The sequence below is a fragment of the Leucoraja erinacea genome, chromosome 3 (genome assembly GCF_028641065.1).
Source record: "Leucoraja erinacea ecotype New England chromosome 3, Leri_hhj_1, whole genome shotgun sequence".
In the NCBI taxonomy this organism is placed as follows: Eukaryota; Metazoa; Chordata; class Chondrichthyes; order Rajiformes; family Rajidae; genus Leucoraja; species Leucoraja erinaceus.
In genome coordinates, this window is record NC_073379.1 from 80,824,671 (window position 1) to 80,841,304 (window position 16,634).

The 16,634-nt window shown below is 42.9% G+C and overlaps 2 protein-coding genes across 4 annotated transcripts in view; one reads left to right on the top strand and one right to left on the bottom strand.

The window, feature by feature from the left end:
• The window catches only part of rorb (RAR-related orphan receptor B), a 203,297-nt gene that overhangs the window by 45,134 nt on the left and 141,529 nt on the right, over window positions 1–16,634 (bottom strand). For all 3 annotated transcript variants that reach the window (XM_055633072.1, XM_055633071.1, XM_055633070.1), the window contains 2 exons: window positions 12,831–12,972; window positions 8,563–8,979 (listed from right to left, as the gene is read on the bottom strand). In XM_055633072.1, coding sequence (XP_055489047.1) covers window positions 8,563–8,979; window positions 12,831–12,972 — 559 coding nt within the window. The remainder of the gene's footprint in view (window positions 1–8,562; window positions 8,980–12,830; window positions 12,973–16,634) is intronic.
• Window positions 1–16,634, top strand: part of LOC129695774 (uncharacterized) — a 321,989-nt gene that overhangs the window by 15,662 nt on the left and 289,693 nt on the right. The gene's annotated exons all lie outside the window — the stretch shown is intronic.

Sequence of the window (16,634 nt, forward strand, 5' to 3'; positions counted from 1 at the left end):
GGATGCGGAGGCTTTGGAGGGAATGCAGATGAGGGTTAAAAGGATGCTGCCTGGATTAGAAGGCATTATCTCTGCAAAGAAGTTGGACTAGCCACGTTTGTTTTCTCTGCAGCATCAGTGACTGAAAACTAATAGAAGTAAATCAAATTATGAGAGACATAGCGAGAATAGACAGGAGATGATTGGGGCAATTTTTCTTACAGAGTAGTAGGTGCCTGAAACACACTTCCAAGGGTGGTGGTGGAATCAAATGAGATAGTGGCTTTAAGAGGTTTCAGATAGACACTTGTATATGCAGGGAATGGAGGAACAGGGGACATATGCAGGCATAAGAGCTGAGTTTAATTTGTCATCATGATCAGCACAGACTTTGTAGGCTGAAGGGCCTGATCTGTGCTGTACTGTTCTATGTTCTATACAAGTGTGTGCAAGTAAAATCTTTGCTAGAGACCTATTAAAAAGAATGATGACTCATCTTGAGGGAGGTCTACTACCAGAAAACCAACATGGTTTCAATGAAGGGCACTAAATGGCAGACATGATTTTTGCAGCATGACAACTCCAAGATAAGTGTCAAGAGCAAATCTGCAGCTTGCTCACCAAACCTTTAACACTGTTTGTTGTACGGCCTATAGAAGATCGACCAAAGTACAGATGCCCTAAATATTTCTGCCCTATTGTGCAACAACTCCATGATGGTGTGTTGGTCAGAGTAATGGAGGACAGATAGTCTTTAGACCTATTCCACTAGTGATGTGAGACAAATGCTTGCCTCCACAGTGTTTAATATGGTGTTCAGACTCAGTCTGAAGAAGTGTCTTGACCCGAAACGTCACCCATTCCTTCTTTCCAGAGATGCTGCCTGTCCCACAGAGTTACTCCAGCATTTTGTGTCTATCCTTGTGAATGGTCAGAGGGTGTTCTGTAGTGGACAAATGTGATGGTGAAATGTTATTTTTCAGACTGGAGGCCGGTTATTAGTGGTGTGCCTCAGGGTTCTGTGTTGGGCCCGTTGCTGTTTATCATCTGTATCAATGACTTAAATGAGTACGTGCGAGGCGTGATGATTAAGTTTGCAGATGACACTAAAGATAGTGATGATGGTTGTCAAAAATTGTAGCAGGATCTTGATTGGTTGGGCAGATGGGCTGAGGAGTGGTTGATTGAATTTAATATCCAGAGGTGTGAGGTGTTGGATTTTGGGAAGCCTAACTAGGGCATGATCTACACAGTGAATGGCAGGGCTCAGGGGAGTGTTGTACAGCAGAGCAATATACGAGTGCATACATAGTTCCTTGAAATTGGTATCAAGAAATGATCAAGAAGGCTTTCCTTCACATTTGCCTTCATCAGTCAGAGTATTGAGTATAGAAGGTAGACACAAAATGCTGGAGTAACTCAGTTCTACACTCAATACTCTGACTGATGAAGCCAATGTGAAGGAAAGCCTTCTTGATCACTTCTTGATACCAATTTCAAGGAACTATGTATGCACTCGTATATTTGCAGGCAGCATCTCTGGAGAGAAGGAATGTGTGAAGTTTCGGGTCAAGACCCTTCTTCAGACACATATTATGTATAGAAGTTGGGAGCTCATGTTACATGTGTACAAGATATTGGTGAGAACACATTTAGTATTGTGTTCAGTTTTGGTCATCCTGTTATAGGAAAGGAGTTGTTAAGCTGGTAAGGGTACAGACTTTGACCAAATAGCAAATCAATTATTGTATAGATAGCAGACTGAGGACAAACAATCATGGGGTTGATTGAAAAAGCAGATTTGAAGAGTTTCTTAGAACATCCCCAAACAGTTTCAACGTTGGCAAAACCCACATGGAATAAGCATTGGATCAGTCTGTCTGGCGTACGCACATAAAAAGTGCTGGTCACTTATTTGTGGAAACTAGACTAGAGGAATTAAAGAGGAAAAGAGAATCTCAAATATCAAGAACCACTAACCGCTACAGCATCCTTGCACCTCTGCCACCCACATGGAAGGAACCTTCCTGCTCAGATTGGTCTAATTAGCCATCTCCATGCACATCATAACCCTATAAAAGGCCAATCGTTACGGGGTGAATGCAGAAGAATGTGGTTGAGGGTACAAAATAGATCAGCTATAATTGAATGATGGAGCAGACACAATGGACCAAATGGTCCAATTCTGTTCCTATGTCTTATGGTCTCATAGACCTGATGTCTTCCTAGAGAACGAGTGATGAACAATAACAAAAACATATTAATGGATCATATTTCCTTAGTGTTGGGAGAGAGTAGCCTGCTGGTGACACAAAGAATGCACATGGAGCTGACCATGGAGCAGGCAGCAGCAATGCTCTTAACATTGTTAATAACGTAAGTAGTTTGATGAACTCATCAGATTGTCACGTCACGCAGCAACCCTCTGTGGCTCCGGTTTCAACACACTAGGAGCATGGAGAACCAGCTGGGAACAGATTTCGCGACCTCCTCAATTAATTGATGCACCGAACACCACAGCCCCACCAGGCTTGGTCCTACCCCGAAAAGAGTGGGTCGATCTGAACCGGCTCCGTACAGGGGTCGGCCGGCTCAACGCCAACATGCATCGCTGGGGGCTGCGTTCATCTGCAGCCTGCATGTGTGGAGCAGACCAACAAACAGCGCAGCACGTCATTTTCGACCGCTGTTCTCCGCCCCCCCCCCGGTGGAGGGGTAGACCTCACGGGTCATGGCCCTCGACAACAGCACATTGAACTGGCTACAGCGGCTGGAGGGCGTTACATAACCTCTGCTGCCTCAAACGCAAGAAGAAGAAGAAGATCAGATTGTTTAGTTTAGTTTATTGTCACGTGTACCGAGGTACAATGAAAAGCTTTTGTTGCTTGCTAACCAGTGAAGAAACACGTGAGAAAGCGTGCGTCACTCCTGATCTATGCATTCATTATTCTAGCCACTTCAATCTGACTTTCACCTCTTTTCAGACATTAAGTTACTTCTGAAGCATCTATGCACTTCACTCTTTGTCCCCATTTGCCTCACTGCTACTAACATTCAATATGCTCTTTAGGCAATATCACACCTTTCATTCAGAGTCTCTATTAATAAATAGGTTCTCTTGTTCAGCACAAGCCATTATTCTAATGCCTAGGTGGCTTCATTCTCTCACTTCATATTAAAGTACAGAATACAATAAAAGACAGAGAAAAAGAAGGGGATTTGAGTCATCTAGCAACTCGCATTAACAAAGGCGGCCCGGGAAAAAATAGATATGAGAAGATATGTGGCAAATGGAGATGAGAAAATGAGGACCTTACAGCTATTTGGTGTCAGAATTCTACTTCTTTCAGCCAGTTTGCATGGCATACTCACAGAAATCAGCAAAGAATAAACTTTTTTATATGAATCTAATTTTCAGATAATTCAACTGATTCCTATATTTCTCCTCTGAATCTTTACCCATCCTGCTGGTAATGATGACGCCCACAGTTAGAAGTCATTCAATCTAACTGTGGTTTTTCACAGAACCCATGCTTATAATTCAGGCACTTATACTTTAGTCTAGTTTAGATCTAGCATGGAAATACCAAGCCCACATCAACCATCAGTCACCCATTCACACCATTTCTGTTATCCCACTTACCCATATTTTTCCAAACACATCAAGAGCAATTTTTACAGAGGCCAATTATGAGAGGAAACCGGAGCACCTGGAGGAAACCCCTGTTGTCACAGGGAGACGATGCAAACACTGCATAGACAATACCTGAGTCAACAGCACTACCAGCTGCGCCAGTGTGCCACCGCTCACTGCCTCTAGTAATAAAGTTGGATAGGTTTTCATTTGGTGTCTCACACATACCAGTTGACAACAGGAAATGGTGGCGACAGTGTGGCAGTTTAGAGTCCACATCACAGGCTCAAGCTGCTCTAGCCTTGCCAAGCTGGATGCAGATGTTACACTTAAAGCCTGGTGACGAACATGATTTATCCGCTGCAATCTCACAGAATGTGCAATTTATTGGCAGATTTCCCATGCATAGTGTTCATTCTCACAGGAAAACTGGCCAAAGGAAAAGAACATCAAATGTACCGAAGATAGACACAACTTGCTGGAGTAACTCAGCGGGTCAGGCAGCATCCCTGGAGAAAAGGAATTAATGACGTTTTGGGCAGAGACCCTTCTTCTATAGACACCTGAAACATCACATTCATTTTCTCCAGTGAATCTGCCTGACCCGCTGAGTTACTCCAGCATTTTGTGCCTATCTTCAGTGTAAACAGGCTTCTGCAGTTCCTTCCTAAACATTAAATGTACCACTCATTTACCTACATGCTATCTGTCACTGAGGTTGTGAACACTTGGAATGATAGCTTGAATGAGACCACATAATATCCTAACCTCAGCACTTCATCATTTCTCTGATCTGAGGTAAAGTTTTTGCCAGTTTACCGGGAGCAGTGGAAAGGTGATGATGACATTGTTCATGAGAATGGAACTCTGATTGAGTTCTTCCACGTCTCACTATTTGCCTCCACTCCACATCTCCATGTCATTCATTATCCCTTCCGTTACTTGGTGTCCTGATGCTTGCACTGCTTACAGCCCAGCGATATGAATATCGGTTCTCTTACATCATGTATCCCTTGCATCCCCTTTCTCTCCGTCCCTCCCTCACGCTAGTTGTCGTACTAGTTTCACTGTCGCCCTGTTGGGTTTCACTGCCTGCATAACTCGCTATCACCTACCCCACTGCCAACAATGGACTATCGTGGGCTCCACCATTCCTTGTTCATCTTTGATTAGGACTGAGATGAGGAAAAACGTTTTCACCCAGAGAGTTGCGAATCTGTGGAATTCTCTGTCACAGAAGGCAGCGTAGGCTAATTCACTGGATGTTTTCAAGAGAGTTGGATTTAGCTCTTAGGGCTAGCAGAATCAAGGGATATGGGGAGAAAGCAGGAACAGAGTACTGATTTTCAATGATCAGCCATGATCATATTGAATGGCAGTGCTGGCCTGAAGGGCTGAAAGGCCTACTCCTGAACCTATTTTCCATGTTGTAGATTCTATACTTTTTTCACATCTTCCATTTATTTGTTCTATTTACAATAGACAATAAACAATAGACAATAGGTGCAGGAGTAGGCCATTTGGCCCTTCGAGCCAGCACCGCCTTCACTGTGATCATGGCTGATCATCCAGACAGTACGCGTTCCTTTCTTTGACCTTCTGCATCTCTCATTTCATTTCCTCCTGACTCTCAGTCTGAAGAAGGTTCTCGACCCAAAACATCACCTATTCCTTTTCTCCAGAGATGCTGCCAGACCGGCTCAGTTACTAGTTGTTTTGTGTCTATCCCAATGCTTAGGTCAGTTCAGCACTTATGCAGGTTTTAGTTTAGTTTAGAGATACAACGCGGAAAAAAGGCCATTCAGCCCACCGAGTCCGCACCGACCAGCGATCCCCGCACATTAACACCATCCTACACACACTAGGGACATTACTTACATTTACACCAATCCAATTAACCTACAAACCTGTACATCTCTGGAGTGTGGAAGGAAACCAAAGATCTCGGAGCAAACCCACGTGGTCACGAGGAGAACGTACAAACTCCATACAGACAGCACCTGTGGTGAGGATTGAACCTGGTTCTCCACCGCTCCAAGCGCTGTAAGGTAGAAACTCTACCACTGCGCCACCGTGCCACCCACCTGTGGATCAGCCCACAGCATTTCCCTCACAGGCTCCAAAAACCCCGCCAATGAGCCACACAGCTCATACCCTGCCTCTACACTGTGTCAGTACTTCTTTTACTTTGAAACTCATAGTATCCATAGCTACTCTAATAATTTCCCTTACCTCACATAATTTAATCCTTGGTGAATACCGAAGAAAATAAATTGTTCAATATCTCCCCCATCTCTTTTGGCTCTGCAGATAGCTGTCCACTCTGTCTCTCCAATGGACCAATTTTATCCCTCGTTATCCTTTTGCTATTAATATAGCTGTAGAAACCCTTTGGATTTACTTTCACCTTACTTGCCAAAGCAACCTCATGTCTTCTTTTAACTTTTCTAATTTCTTTCTTAAGATTCTTTTTACATTCCTTATACTCCTCAAGCATCTCATTTACTTCATGCTGCCTATAATTATTGTAGATCTCCCTCTTTTTCCGAACAAGATGTCCAATTTCTCTTGAAAACCAGGGCTCTTTCCAATTTTTACTGTTTCCTTTCAACCGAACAGGAACATAAAGATTCTGTACTCTTAAAATTTCTCCTTTAAATGTCCTCCATTTCTCTTCTACATCCTTCCCATAAAACAAAATGTCCCAGTTCACTCCTTTTAAATCATTTCGCATCTCATCAAAGTTAGCCTTTCTCCAATCAAAAATCTCAACCCTAGGTCCAGTTCTGACCCTCTCCATAATTATATTGAAACTAATGGTATTGTGATCACTGGACCCGAAGTGCTCCCCAACGCATACCTCCGCCACCTGTCCCGTCTCATTTCCTAACATGAGGTCCAGCACTGCCCCTTCACTAGTAGGTACCTCTATGTATTGCTGCAAAAAACTATCCTGCACACATTTTACAAACTCCAAAAAAACTATCCAGCACACATTTACAGAATGTGTTTCCCAGTCTATGTGTGGAAACACATTCTGTAAATGGGCTGGATGGGTTGGAGTTTGTAAAATGTGTGCAGGATAGTTTTACAAACTCCAACCCATCCAGCCCATTTACAGAATGTGTTTCCCTGTCTATGTGTGGAAAGTTGAAATCTCCCACAATCACTACCTTGTGCTTAAACCTAATATCTGCTATCTCCTTACATATTTGCTCTTCCAATTCTCGATCCCCATTTGGCGGTCTATAATACACCCCCTATAAGTGTTGCTACACCTTTAAATCTCATCTTTATGCCACATTGCACCTGTGTGATGGTTTAGAATACTAACACAAAGACTGAGATTGACAAATCACTATCTTTATTAGTGACTCCAAGAGTCAACACTCTCAGGCAGATGTACTAAGCATGGACTGATATTTTCTTGATGATACTGCAGCCTAAAAGATGATTATAAAGTTGGTACTTAGCGGGGCAGCACAGTTACGCGGCGGTAGAGTTGCTGCCTTATTGCACCAGAGACCCGGGTTCGATTTTGACTACGGGTATTGTCTGTTGAACATTCTCCTGTGACCGCGTGGGTTTTCTCCGAGTGCTCCAATTTCCTCCCACATCCCAAAGACGTAGAGGTTCATAGGTTAATTGGCTTCTGTAAATTATAAATTGTCCCTAGTGTGTGGGATAGTGCTAGTGTACGGGTGATCACCAGTCAGCACAGACTCGATGGGCCGAAGGACTTATTTCCATGCTGTATTTCTGAACTAAACTAAATTAAACTAAACTCAATTAAGCTAAACTACAGAAATACTTTTTCATGACCTGGTTGCCCCAAAATGGGGATTTAAGGCAGATTTTCTGAATTTATACTTAGGCATAAAGCTGTACAACATGGAAACAGGCTCTTTGGTCAAACTTTGGCATTTTGGGCTACACCCATTTGCTTGTACTTGGCCAATATCTCTCTAAACCCTCCCAATCCATATATCTGTCCAAATATCTTATGACAATCCGAATTGTATCTGCTTCAATGGCTTCCTCTGGCAGCTTGTTCCAGATACAGACTACCCTCTTGGACTGAGTGAAAAAGTTGCCTCTGGGGCCCATCTTAAATCTAGTCCCACTCATCAAGTCTAAGCCCGTTAGTTCTGAACTCTTCTGGGAAGAAGACTTGGATGTCTTATATCAATAAAACTGATTGATTGATGTCACTAATTGCGGGATGATGTTCAATAGCAAAATCAGTTGAGGATAATTTTGGATACAAAAAGAGAACAGCTTTGTTTTTTTCTTCCAAAGACTCTATTCTAGGAAATGCAGCCCTATTTCCTTAGTTGTGGAAACCATAGAAAATAGGTGCAGAAGCAGGCCATTCGGCCCTTCGAGCCAGCACCGCCATTCATTGTGATCATGGCTGATTGTCCCCAATCAATAACCCGTGTCTGCCTTCTCCCCATATCCCTTGACTCCACTAGCCCCGAGAGCTCTATCTAACTCTCTCTTAAATCCTCCTGAAATGTCCACCAAGACAATTGTTTGATATTCAAGAACAAAATAAAACAATCTACCCCACAGTTTCTGTGCTCGAGACCATTTTAAGGAAATTTGGGCACAGGAAATGCACAAACCAAATAAACACATGTTACACGCCACTACAATTTGTTTTGGACACTGTCAACCAAAAGTTTTCACGTTCGTGTCATTTTCTGTAGTGCAACTCCTCCATTAATAACAAATGAAATTTTCTCCTCTATCAATAACATCTCCTCTATCATCTCCTCCATCAATAACAAATTAAATTTTAATAGTGAGTTTCATAGTGACAGTTGTCAAAACATTTTTGCAGCATCAAAATCATTCCTGGCAGCAGTGTTGAATAAAAGTTAATTATGCCAACAACTGGGATTTTAAAAGAAAATACTGTATATATTATTCCTTTCCATACCTACCTATTTCACTCATTGTTACTCCAGGAGCCAGTTGACCACTTGCAAAAGAGCTATACGTAAACAAGTTTGGTACAGGTGTGAGTTCATAAATAGGCTCTTGTTTTATTTGCTTGATTCCAGCCATGTCTATTCCGGACTGATCCGGTGATGGTTGTGCGGAATCCACACTGTAATATCCATTAGCTCCCTCAGATTGTACTTTTGGCAGGTCGATTACATGTCCATTAGCGTAAGTGCCACCAATTTCGTTGTTGAGGTCTGTCAAGCCATTGCTGATGCTGTTGGTGTAGACACGGGCAAGAGCCTCAGCCTCACCGCTCTGTTGCTGCCGTTGCTCTTGCAGCCTCTGCTGATGCTTCTGGACCTCGGCATACAAACTGTCCCGCTGCTTCTTGGACATCCTCCCAAACTTTACAGCTGTGAGCAGAGAGGAAAGAAAGGCTTCCTTAAATAATTTGAAATTCTATGACTCTACTTCCCAATATCACATTCTCATGGGAACTTCAAACACAATACTATAATCATTGTTTTTATAAATCTTAACAACGGGTATTTTGACATTACTCAAAATACCACCATTTATTATCCATTCCTAATTACTGTTGAACTAAATGGATTTCTAGGCCATTTCAGAGGCCATTTAAAAGTCAGTCAAAATAGTGAGCTGGAGTCATAGTTATAGATTCATACAGAACGGAAACAGGCCCTTTAGCTCAACTCGTCCATGCCAACCAAGGTGCTCCATCGAAGCTACTCCTGTTTATCTGCATTCGACCAATGTCCCTCTAAACGTTTACTACCATGTACCTACCCAAATGTCTTTTAAATGGTGTTAATGAGAAATCAGGCAATGCCTTATCATCAGAGAACCAGATGCTTTGACATAGAGAATCTGATTATCTTGTTGTTATCGTTACTTATGATCATTGTTTTCAAAATGCTATTTTGTTAACTGAATTTAAATATCACAACTGCATGGTAGGAATTGAAGTCTGATACTCTGACTCTTGTAATTAGACCACTGCACCACTAGTGTACTTAGTACTGCAAAGAGTTTCAAAAAAAGAGAACTGATTCAGGTGGGTGTTAATGCTTTTCTGAAGTCTTACATTTTATTACATTTCCTGCTGTTAGCTATTCCCTTTAGCCACATATGCTTATTGACTTTCTCTTAAAATGTTTTTATTGGTTTCAAGTATTGCACACAGTAAGTTGGCTATAGCAGGTAAGGGAGGCAGATTTCCACCCATGAATTATATTAGAGGTGTAGCTGGAAGTCAAATCAGGGCAGGACTTACACAGTGAATATCAACACCCTGGGGAATGTTGTAGAGCAGACAGATCTAGGAGTGCAGGTACATAATGGACTGTCTTTCTGCTGACTGGTTAGCATGTGACAAAAGCTTTTCACTGTATCTTGGTACACGTGACAATAAATTAAACTCAACTCAACACATAGTTTCTTGAAGGTGGCATCACAAGTAGATGGGGGTGTCAAGAAAGCTTTCAGCACATTGGCCTGCATCAGTCAAAGTACTTAGTATAGATGTTGAGAAGTCATGTTACAGTTGCACAGGACATTGATGAGGCCACATTTAGAGTATTGTGTTCAGTTTTGGTCACCCTGTTATAGGAAAGATAATGTTAAGCTGGAAAGGGTGCAGAAAAGATTTATGAGGATGTTGTCAGGCCTCAAGGTCATGAGCTATAGGAAGAGGTTGAACAGACTAGGACTTTGTTGCTTGAAGTGCAGGAGGATGAGGGGTGATTTTATAGTGGTATATATGATCATGATAAGAATAGATGGGTAAATGAACTGTATCTTTGACCCAGAGTAGGGGAATAGAGAACCAGAGGACATAGGTTTAAGGTGAGGTGGGAAAGATTTAATAGGAAACCGAGGGGCAATTATTTTTTAGGGAGACGTGTGTTGGACATGCGGATGACATGGCCAGTCCATCGAAGTTGGTGCTGCATTATTGTGGTGGTGATGCTGGTCATGTTGGCTTCCTTCAAAACGCTGATGTTGGTGCGTTTGTCCTCCCAGCTCAGAATCTTTCTTAAGGATCTTTGATGATATTGTTCCTGGGCTCTCAGGTGCTCAGGTCATGGACCGTAGGTGGTTCATGACTCGGCTCCATAGAACATGGTGGGGAGGACAACGGCTCTGTAGACCAGCAGTTTTGTTTGAGCCTTTAGTGTGCTGCAATGGCGCAATCGTCCACGTACTTTGCTCTTGGCCTTCAACCTATTAAGGTTGAACAGCCCACCGTCAGTTCTGTAGAGGATTGGGATCCCCTGTGGCAGCTCTTCACCAAATGAGGTGAAGTACGGCAGCAATGAAGATGATAGACAGGGTGGGTGCGGTGATGCATCCCTGTTTGACCCCCATTTCCACAGTGAAGGGCTCGGACTCAGAGCCGCAGTTGCTGAGCACTGAGACCGACATGCCATCATGTAGAAGCCTCAGTATTCTGATGTACTTGTCGTGGCAACCGTACCTTGATAGTATGCTCCAAAGAGCCTGGCGGTCTATAATACCAGGATAAACACTCAACCAAGAAAACCAAGTCTAAAATCAAAGTATCTAAGCTGCTTAAACACACTTACGCTAAGGACAATAACTATCTCCATATGCAATAATAAGCTATCTACATGTTAAAAAGCACACCAAAACTGATCGTGTAGATGCCAGTACATCATTGGGATTATCAAGTGAGCACCTCTCTTCATTGGTTTTGTTCAGTTAGGCCCATAACACATCGGAAAGGCTCAAGAGTTAGTTCTGGTGCCAATACCATCAATACTTGCTCTCACCACCTATGCTACGAGTACTTACTAAATAAAGGAAACTACAAATGATTAATTTACTCAAACACATGCTAAACACTTGCATCCTGTCTTACACTTATTCTAACCCATCATTAAATAATCGTAGCATGACAAATATCAACCTTACATATAAAACTGGGATACACTTACACAGAATACACTTACAAAGAAATACAAATGTCACCCATTAAATTTTACCATTCTATCCGCAACTGACACTGTTTTTTCTCCACCAAATCCGCCTTGTTCAGCTGCCTCTGACATTTCCTTTACAACCTGATACAAACTCTGTTTGCGTATTCCTAGCTCTCCGAATAGCAATGTGGTCGATCTCGCTATGAAACCTCTACAACCCTCCTCTACTGGACGTGTTCTTGCTCTCCATCCTCACTGCTGCCAACTCTACATATCTAAGCATTTTCCTTTCATAAGCCCGATCCACTAAGTTCTCCCAAGGCACCATCAATTCAATAAAATACACTATCCGCTGACTAACTGACCATAACACAGTCGTTCCAGGTGCGACAGAGGTTCACCTGTATCTCCTCTAACCTCATCTACTGCATCCGCTGCTCTAGATGTCAGCTGATCTACATCGGTGAGACTAAGAGGAGGCTGGGCGATCGTTTCGCCGAACACCTCCGCTCGGTCCGCAAGAACCTACCTGACCTCCCGGTGGCTCAGCACTTCAACTCCCCCTCTCATTCCCCGTCCGACCTCTCTGTCCTGGGTCTCCTCCATGGCCAGAGTGAGCAACACCAGAAATTGGAGGAGCAGCACCTCATATTCCGCTTGGGGAGTCTGCATCCTGCGGGCATGAACATTGAATTCTCCCAATTTTGTTAGCCCTTGCTGTCTCCTCCCCTTCCTCAGCCCTCGGGCTGTCTCCTCCCATTCCTCAGCCCTCGGGCTCCTCCTCCTCCTTTTTCCTTCCTTCTCCCCGCCACCCCCTAGCAGTCTGAAGAAGTGTTTCGGCCCGAAACGTTGCCTATTTCCTTCGCTCCATAGATGCTGCTGCACCCGCTGAGTTTATCCAGCATTTTTGTGTATCTTCGATTTTCCAGCATCTGCAGTTCCTTCTTGAACACCCTGACCATAACACGATATCTGCCCTCAAACTTTTTGGTGGTTGCACAGTTGATTTCACCCCTATTTTGTCATTTTCATTACAATTTTGAATCTTAGGATGATTAATTAGATTTCAAAGGTTGAAACCTTCATCTCAAACAGCTGATCCACTTCTTCGTATATTACTTTCAAAGGTAGTCACAAAGGTGAGTTCTTGTTGATCCAACATTACTTTTCATTTATTACATTGTCAATTAGTTCCTGTCCCAGATCGATTGAGCCTGGTGTCACTCTGGTATAACTTCCAGAAAGATGTGATCATTATCTCTTTCGATGTAAAACTGAATCTTAATTCCTCTTGTTCTTACCATCACGAGACATTCCAAGGGCGAGACACTTCTGCAGTCGACAATGCTGACATCGATTCCTATTAGTCCGATCAATTAAACAGTTTCTCTGTCGTGGACAGGAGTAAGAAGCATTATTCTGTTGACTCCTCCTAAAGAATCCCTAAGACAAAAAGAGAATTGTTGGTCATAATACGTTTGAGTTTACTTTGATGCTTTTCTTACCTGAAGACGTATTTCACTCTATTAATGTTCCAATTTGTTGTCTGTGGAATCAGTTTCCTCCGAGTTAAAGTAAGCACTTCAATGTATGAGGGTTAACAACAAACACGTGCTTTTAAATCAATTTTTATACTGACTTGCACAATTAGAGGAAATAAGAGGAAAAGATTTTGATAATAATAATAATAATACACTTTATTGCCATTGTAAATATATACATGAAATTTCAGGCGCAGTGCCCAAGCGGAGCTCCAACGTATCAGTTAAATAATAATGACAAATAATAACGGCAAGAAGAACGTCAAGTCAAGTCATAATGTGCAATACTCCACGGTATAGTGTTATAGCAGAACAGAATATTGGCTATGGGGGGTGTGTATTCAGTGCAGAGTTCAGACAGGTGATGGCCTTGGGGTAGAAACTGTTTGTTAATCTTGTGGTGTGTGGTTTAATGGACCTGTAACACTTTCCTGAGGGCAGACGGGCAAACAAGTGAGGTGCGGGATGAGATAAGTCCTTTAGGATGCGTGATGCCTTTCGCAGGCAACGAGAGCTATAGATCTCTTCCAGGGCAGGCAGGTGTGTGTTGGTGATCTTCTGGGCTGTGTTGATGACTCTCTGCACAGCCTTCTTGTCAGCCGCAGAACTGTTGCCATACCACACCAGGGTGCCACGTGTCAGGACAATCTCTATGGAGCAACGGCAGAATGACACTAGCAGCTGTTGTGACAAGTTGACTTTCCTGAGTGATCTTAGGAGGTAAAGCCCTTGTTGTGCCTTCTTTACCAGGGAGTGCGTGTTAGTTGACCACCTAAGATCTGCTGAGATGTGGGTGCCCAGGAACCTGAAACTGGAGACTGTCCACTCTTTCTCCGTTTATGTGCAATGGGGGAATATCTGTTAGTCGGTGTCCAAGATGGCTGTCGGAAGGGAGAGTGGACGTTGGCGCGCTTTAGCTGCCGCTGCTCTCTCTTCACATTGTGTTTTTGATTTTTCTGTTTTTGGACTGAATTTTGTTTTTAATTTGTGTTTCTGTGATGTCTTTATTTATTTTATTCCGATTATATGTTTTATTTTTTTTGTTAATCTCTGTAAGGTGTCCTTGAGATTTCTGAAAGGCGCCCAAAAATAAAATGTAATATTATTATTATTATTATTATTATAGTCACCCTGCTTCTTCCTGAAGGTGGATTAAAATGCTGGAGAAACTCAGCGGGTTATGGAGTGAAGGAATAGGTGACGTTTCGGGTTGAGACCCTTCTTCAGACTGATGCGGGGGTGGTGGGGGCGGGAAGAAGAAAGGAAGATGCGGAGACAGCGGGCTGTGGGAGAGCTGGCAAGGGGAGCAGAAAGAGGGAGAAAGCAAGGACTACCTGAAATTGGAGAAGTCAATGTTCATACCGCTGGGTGTAAACTACCCAAGCGAAATATGAGGTGCTACTCCTCCAATTTATGATGGGACTCACTCTGGCCATGGAGAAGGCCCAGGACAGAAAGGTCGGATTCGGAATGGGAGGGAGAGTTGAAGTCTTGAGCCACCGGGAGATCAGGATGGTTATTGCGAACTGAGCGAAGTTGACGTTTCGGTTCTTCCTGAAGTCAATAATGAGCTCTTTTGGTTTCTTGGTATTGTGCTAAGTTGTTCTCTGAGCACCAGCCTCTGTACCTCCTCACTGTAAGCTGACTCATTGCCCTCACTGATCAGCCCCTGTCGTGTCATCTGCAAATTTAATGATGGTGTTCGTGCTGTGGGTCGGTATGCAGTCATCGGTATAGAGTAGTGGCTTACCAGTGAAAATGGAGCAACAGCATTTGGAAAATGATACATCTTACCACTTGCAATGAAGAGGAAGTTACTTCCTTATGATCCGACATGAAGTCATTTTTGTTCACGTTGACTCACAGAAAAATCCCATTCCTCCAGTAACAATTTCTGTAACCTGTTCTACTATTAACTCCCCCTGAGATTCCCACTTACATATAAACTAGGGACAATCTACAGTAGCAACCAACCCAGCAAACTATACATTCTTGGGATGTGGGAGGAAATTAGAGCATCCAGTGGACAAGGGGAACATGAACACTCCACAAAAGAGCACTGAATGTCAGGATTAAACCCAGGTCATTGGATTGTGAGGCAGCAGCACTCATAGCTGTGCCTCTGTGCCAATGGGTAGTGGGAGAAAATATATTTTTCATGTATGGAACTCAGGGTTCTCTGTCATATACAGGATTCCAGTAGTCATTCTAAGACTTGGCTGGGCAGGGCGAGAACTATAGATCATGCAGGCACATAAAGCTGGAGTAACTCAGCGGGACAGGCAGCATCTCTGGAGAGAGAGAATGGGTGACGTTTCGGGTCGGGACCCTTTTTCAGACCCGAAACATCATCCGTTCCTTCCCTTTGGAGATGCTGCCTGTCCTGCTGAGTTACTGCAGCTTTTAGTGTCTATCTTCGGTTTAAACCAGCATCTGCAGTTCCTTCTTATACCAGAGATCGTGCATAATGTTGACACAGAACATCAGAGAATAATTTTCTTAAAAAGGCCAGAAAAAGGAAGGTTGCTTCGCTGCACCGTATATTAAAAAAAAACTGTTTGTCACTGTTTTTAAAAATATATTCTTTTGATTTAATTTGTCATTTACTACAGTTCTTCTGGGTTAAGTGTTTATCATGCTGATCCATAGCTGGCAGGCTTTGCTTCAGAAATGCTATGCCTCAAATGTATTGTCCATCTCGGCCTCAACACTGCAATCCACCCAACAAGATGACAAATGCTACAAGCGTGATCTGCACACAACATGCAGTCTCTCCTCCCCTCCATCCTCTCCAGCAACACCACTTATGAAATACTGAGACAAATGTATAGCATGTGTTAAAATATAACTATTTCCCAGTTTTGTCCTGGTTGAGGTAAATCAAATTTAAGTCAAATTGAAGACTTTATTCTTCAGAAATTATGGGCAATTAAAAATGTCAGATAACAGTAAATACCAGTCTACTAAATAGATAATAACCATATAACCATACAACAATTACAGCACGGAAACAGGCCATCTCGGCCCTACAAGTCCATGCCGAACAAATCTTTTTTCCCCTTAGTCCCACCTGCCTGCACTCATACCATAACCCTCCATTCCCTTCTCAACCATATGCCTATCCAATTTATTTTTAAATGATACCAATGAACCTGCCTCCACCACTTCCACTGGAAGCTCATTCCACACCGCTAATCTATAGTTAAACAGTCCAACGTTGCCTATTTCCTTTGCTCCATAGATGCTGCCTCACCCGCTGAGTTTCTCCAACATTTTTGTCTACCTTTGATTTTCCAGCATCTGCAGTTCCTTCATAAACATTTAATTTCATTGCCTGTCAGATCCATTTAGTTTCATTTAGTTTAGAGTGCGGAAACAAGCCCTTTGGCTCACCGAGTCCACGCCGACCAGCGATCCCCATACACTAACACTATCCTACACACACATTAGGGACAACTTAGAACTTTACCAAAGCCAATTAACCTACAAAACTGTATGCCTTTGGAGTGTGGGAGGAAACCGGAGCACCCAGAGAAAACCCACACATCCCAGGGAGACCGTACA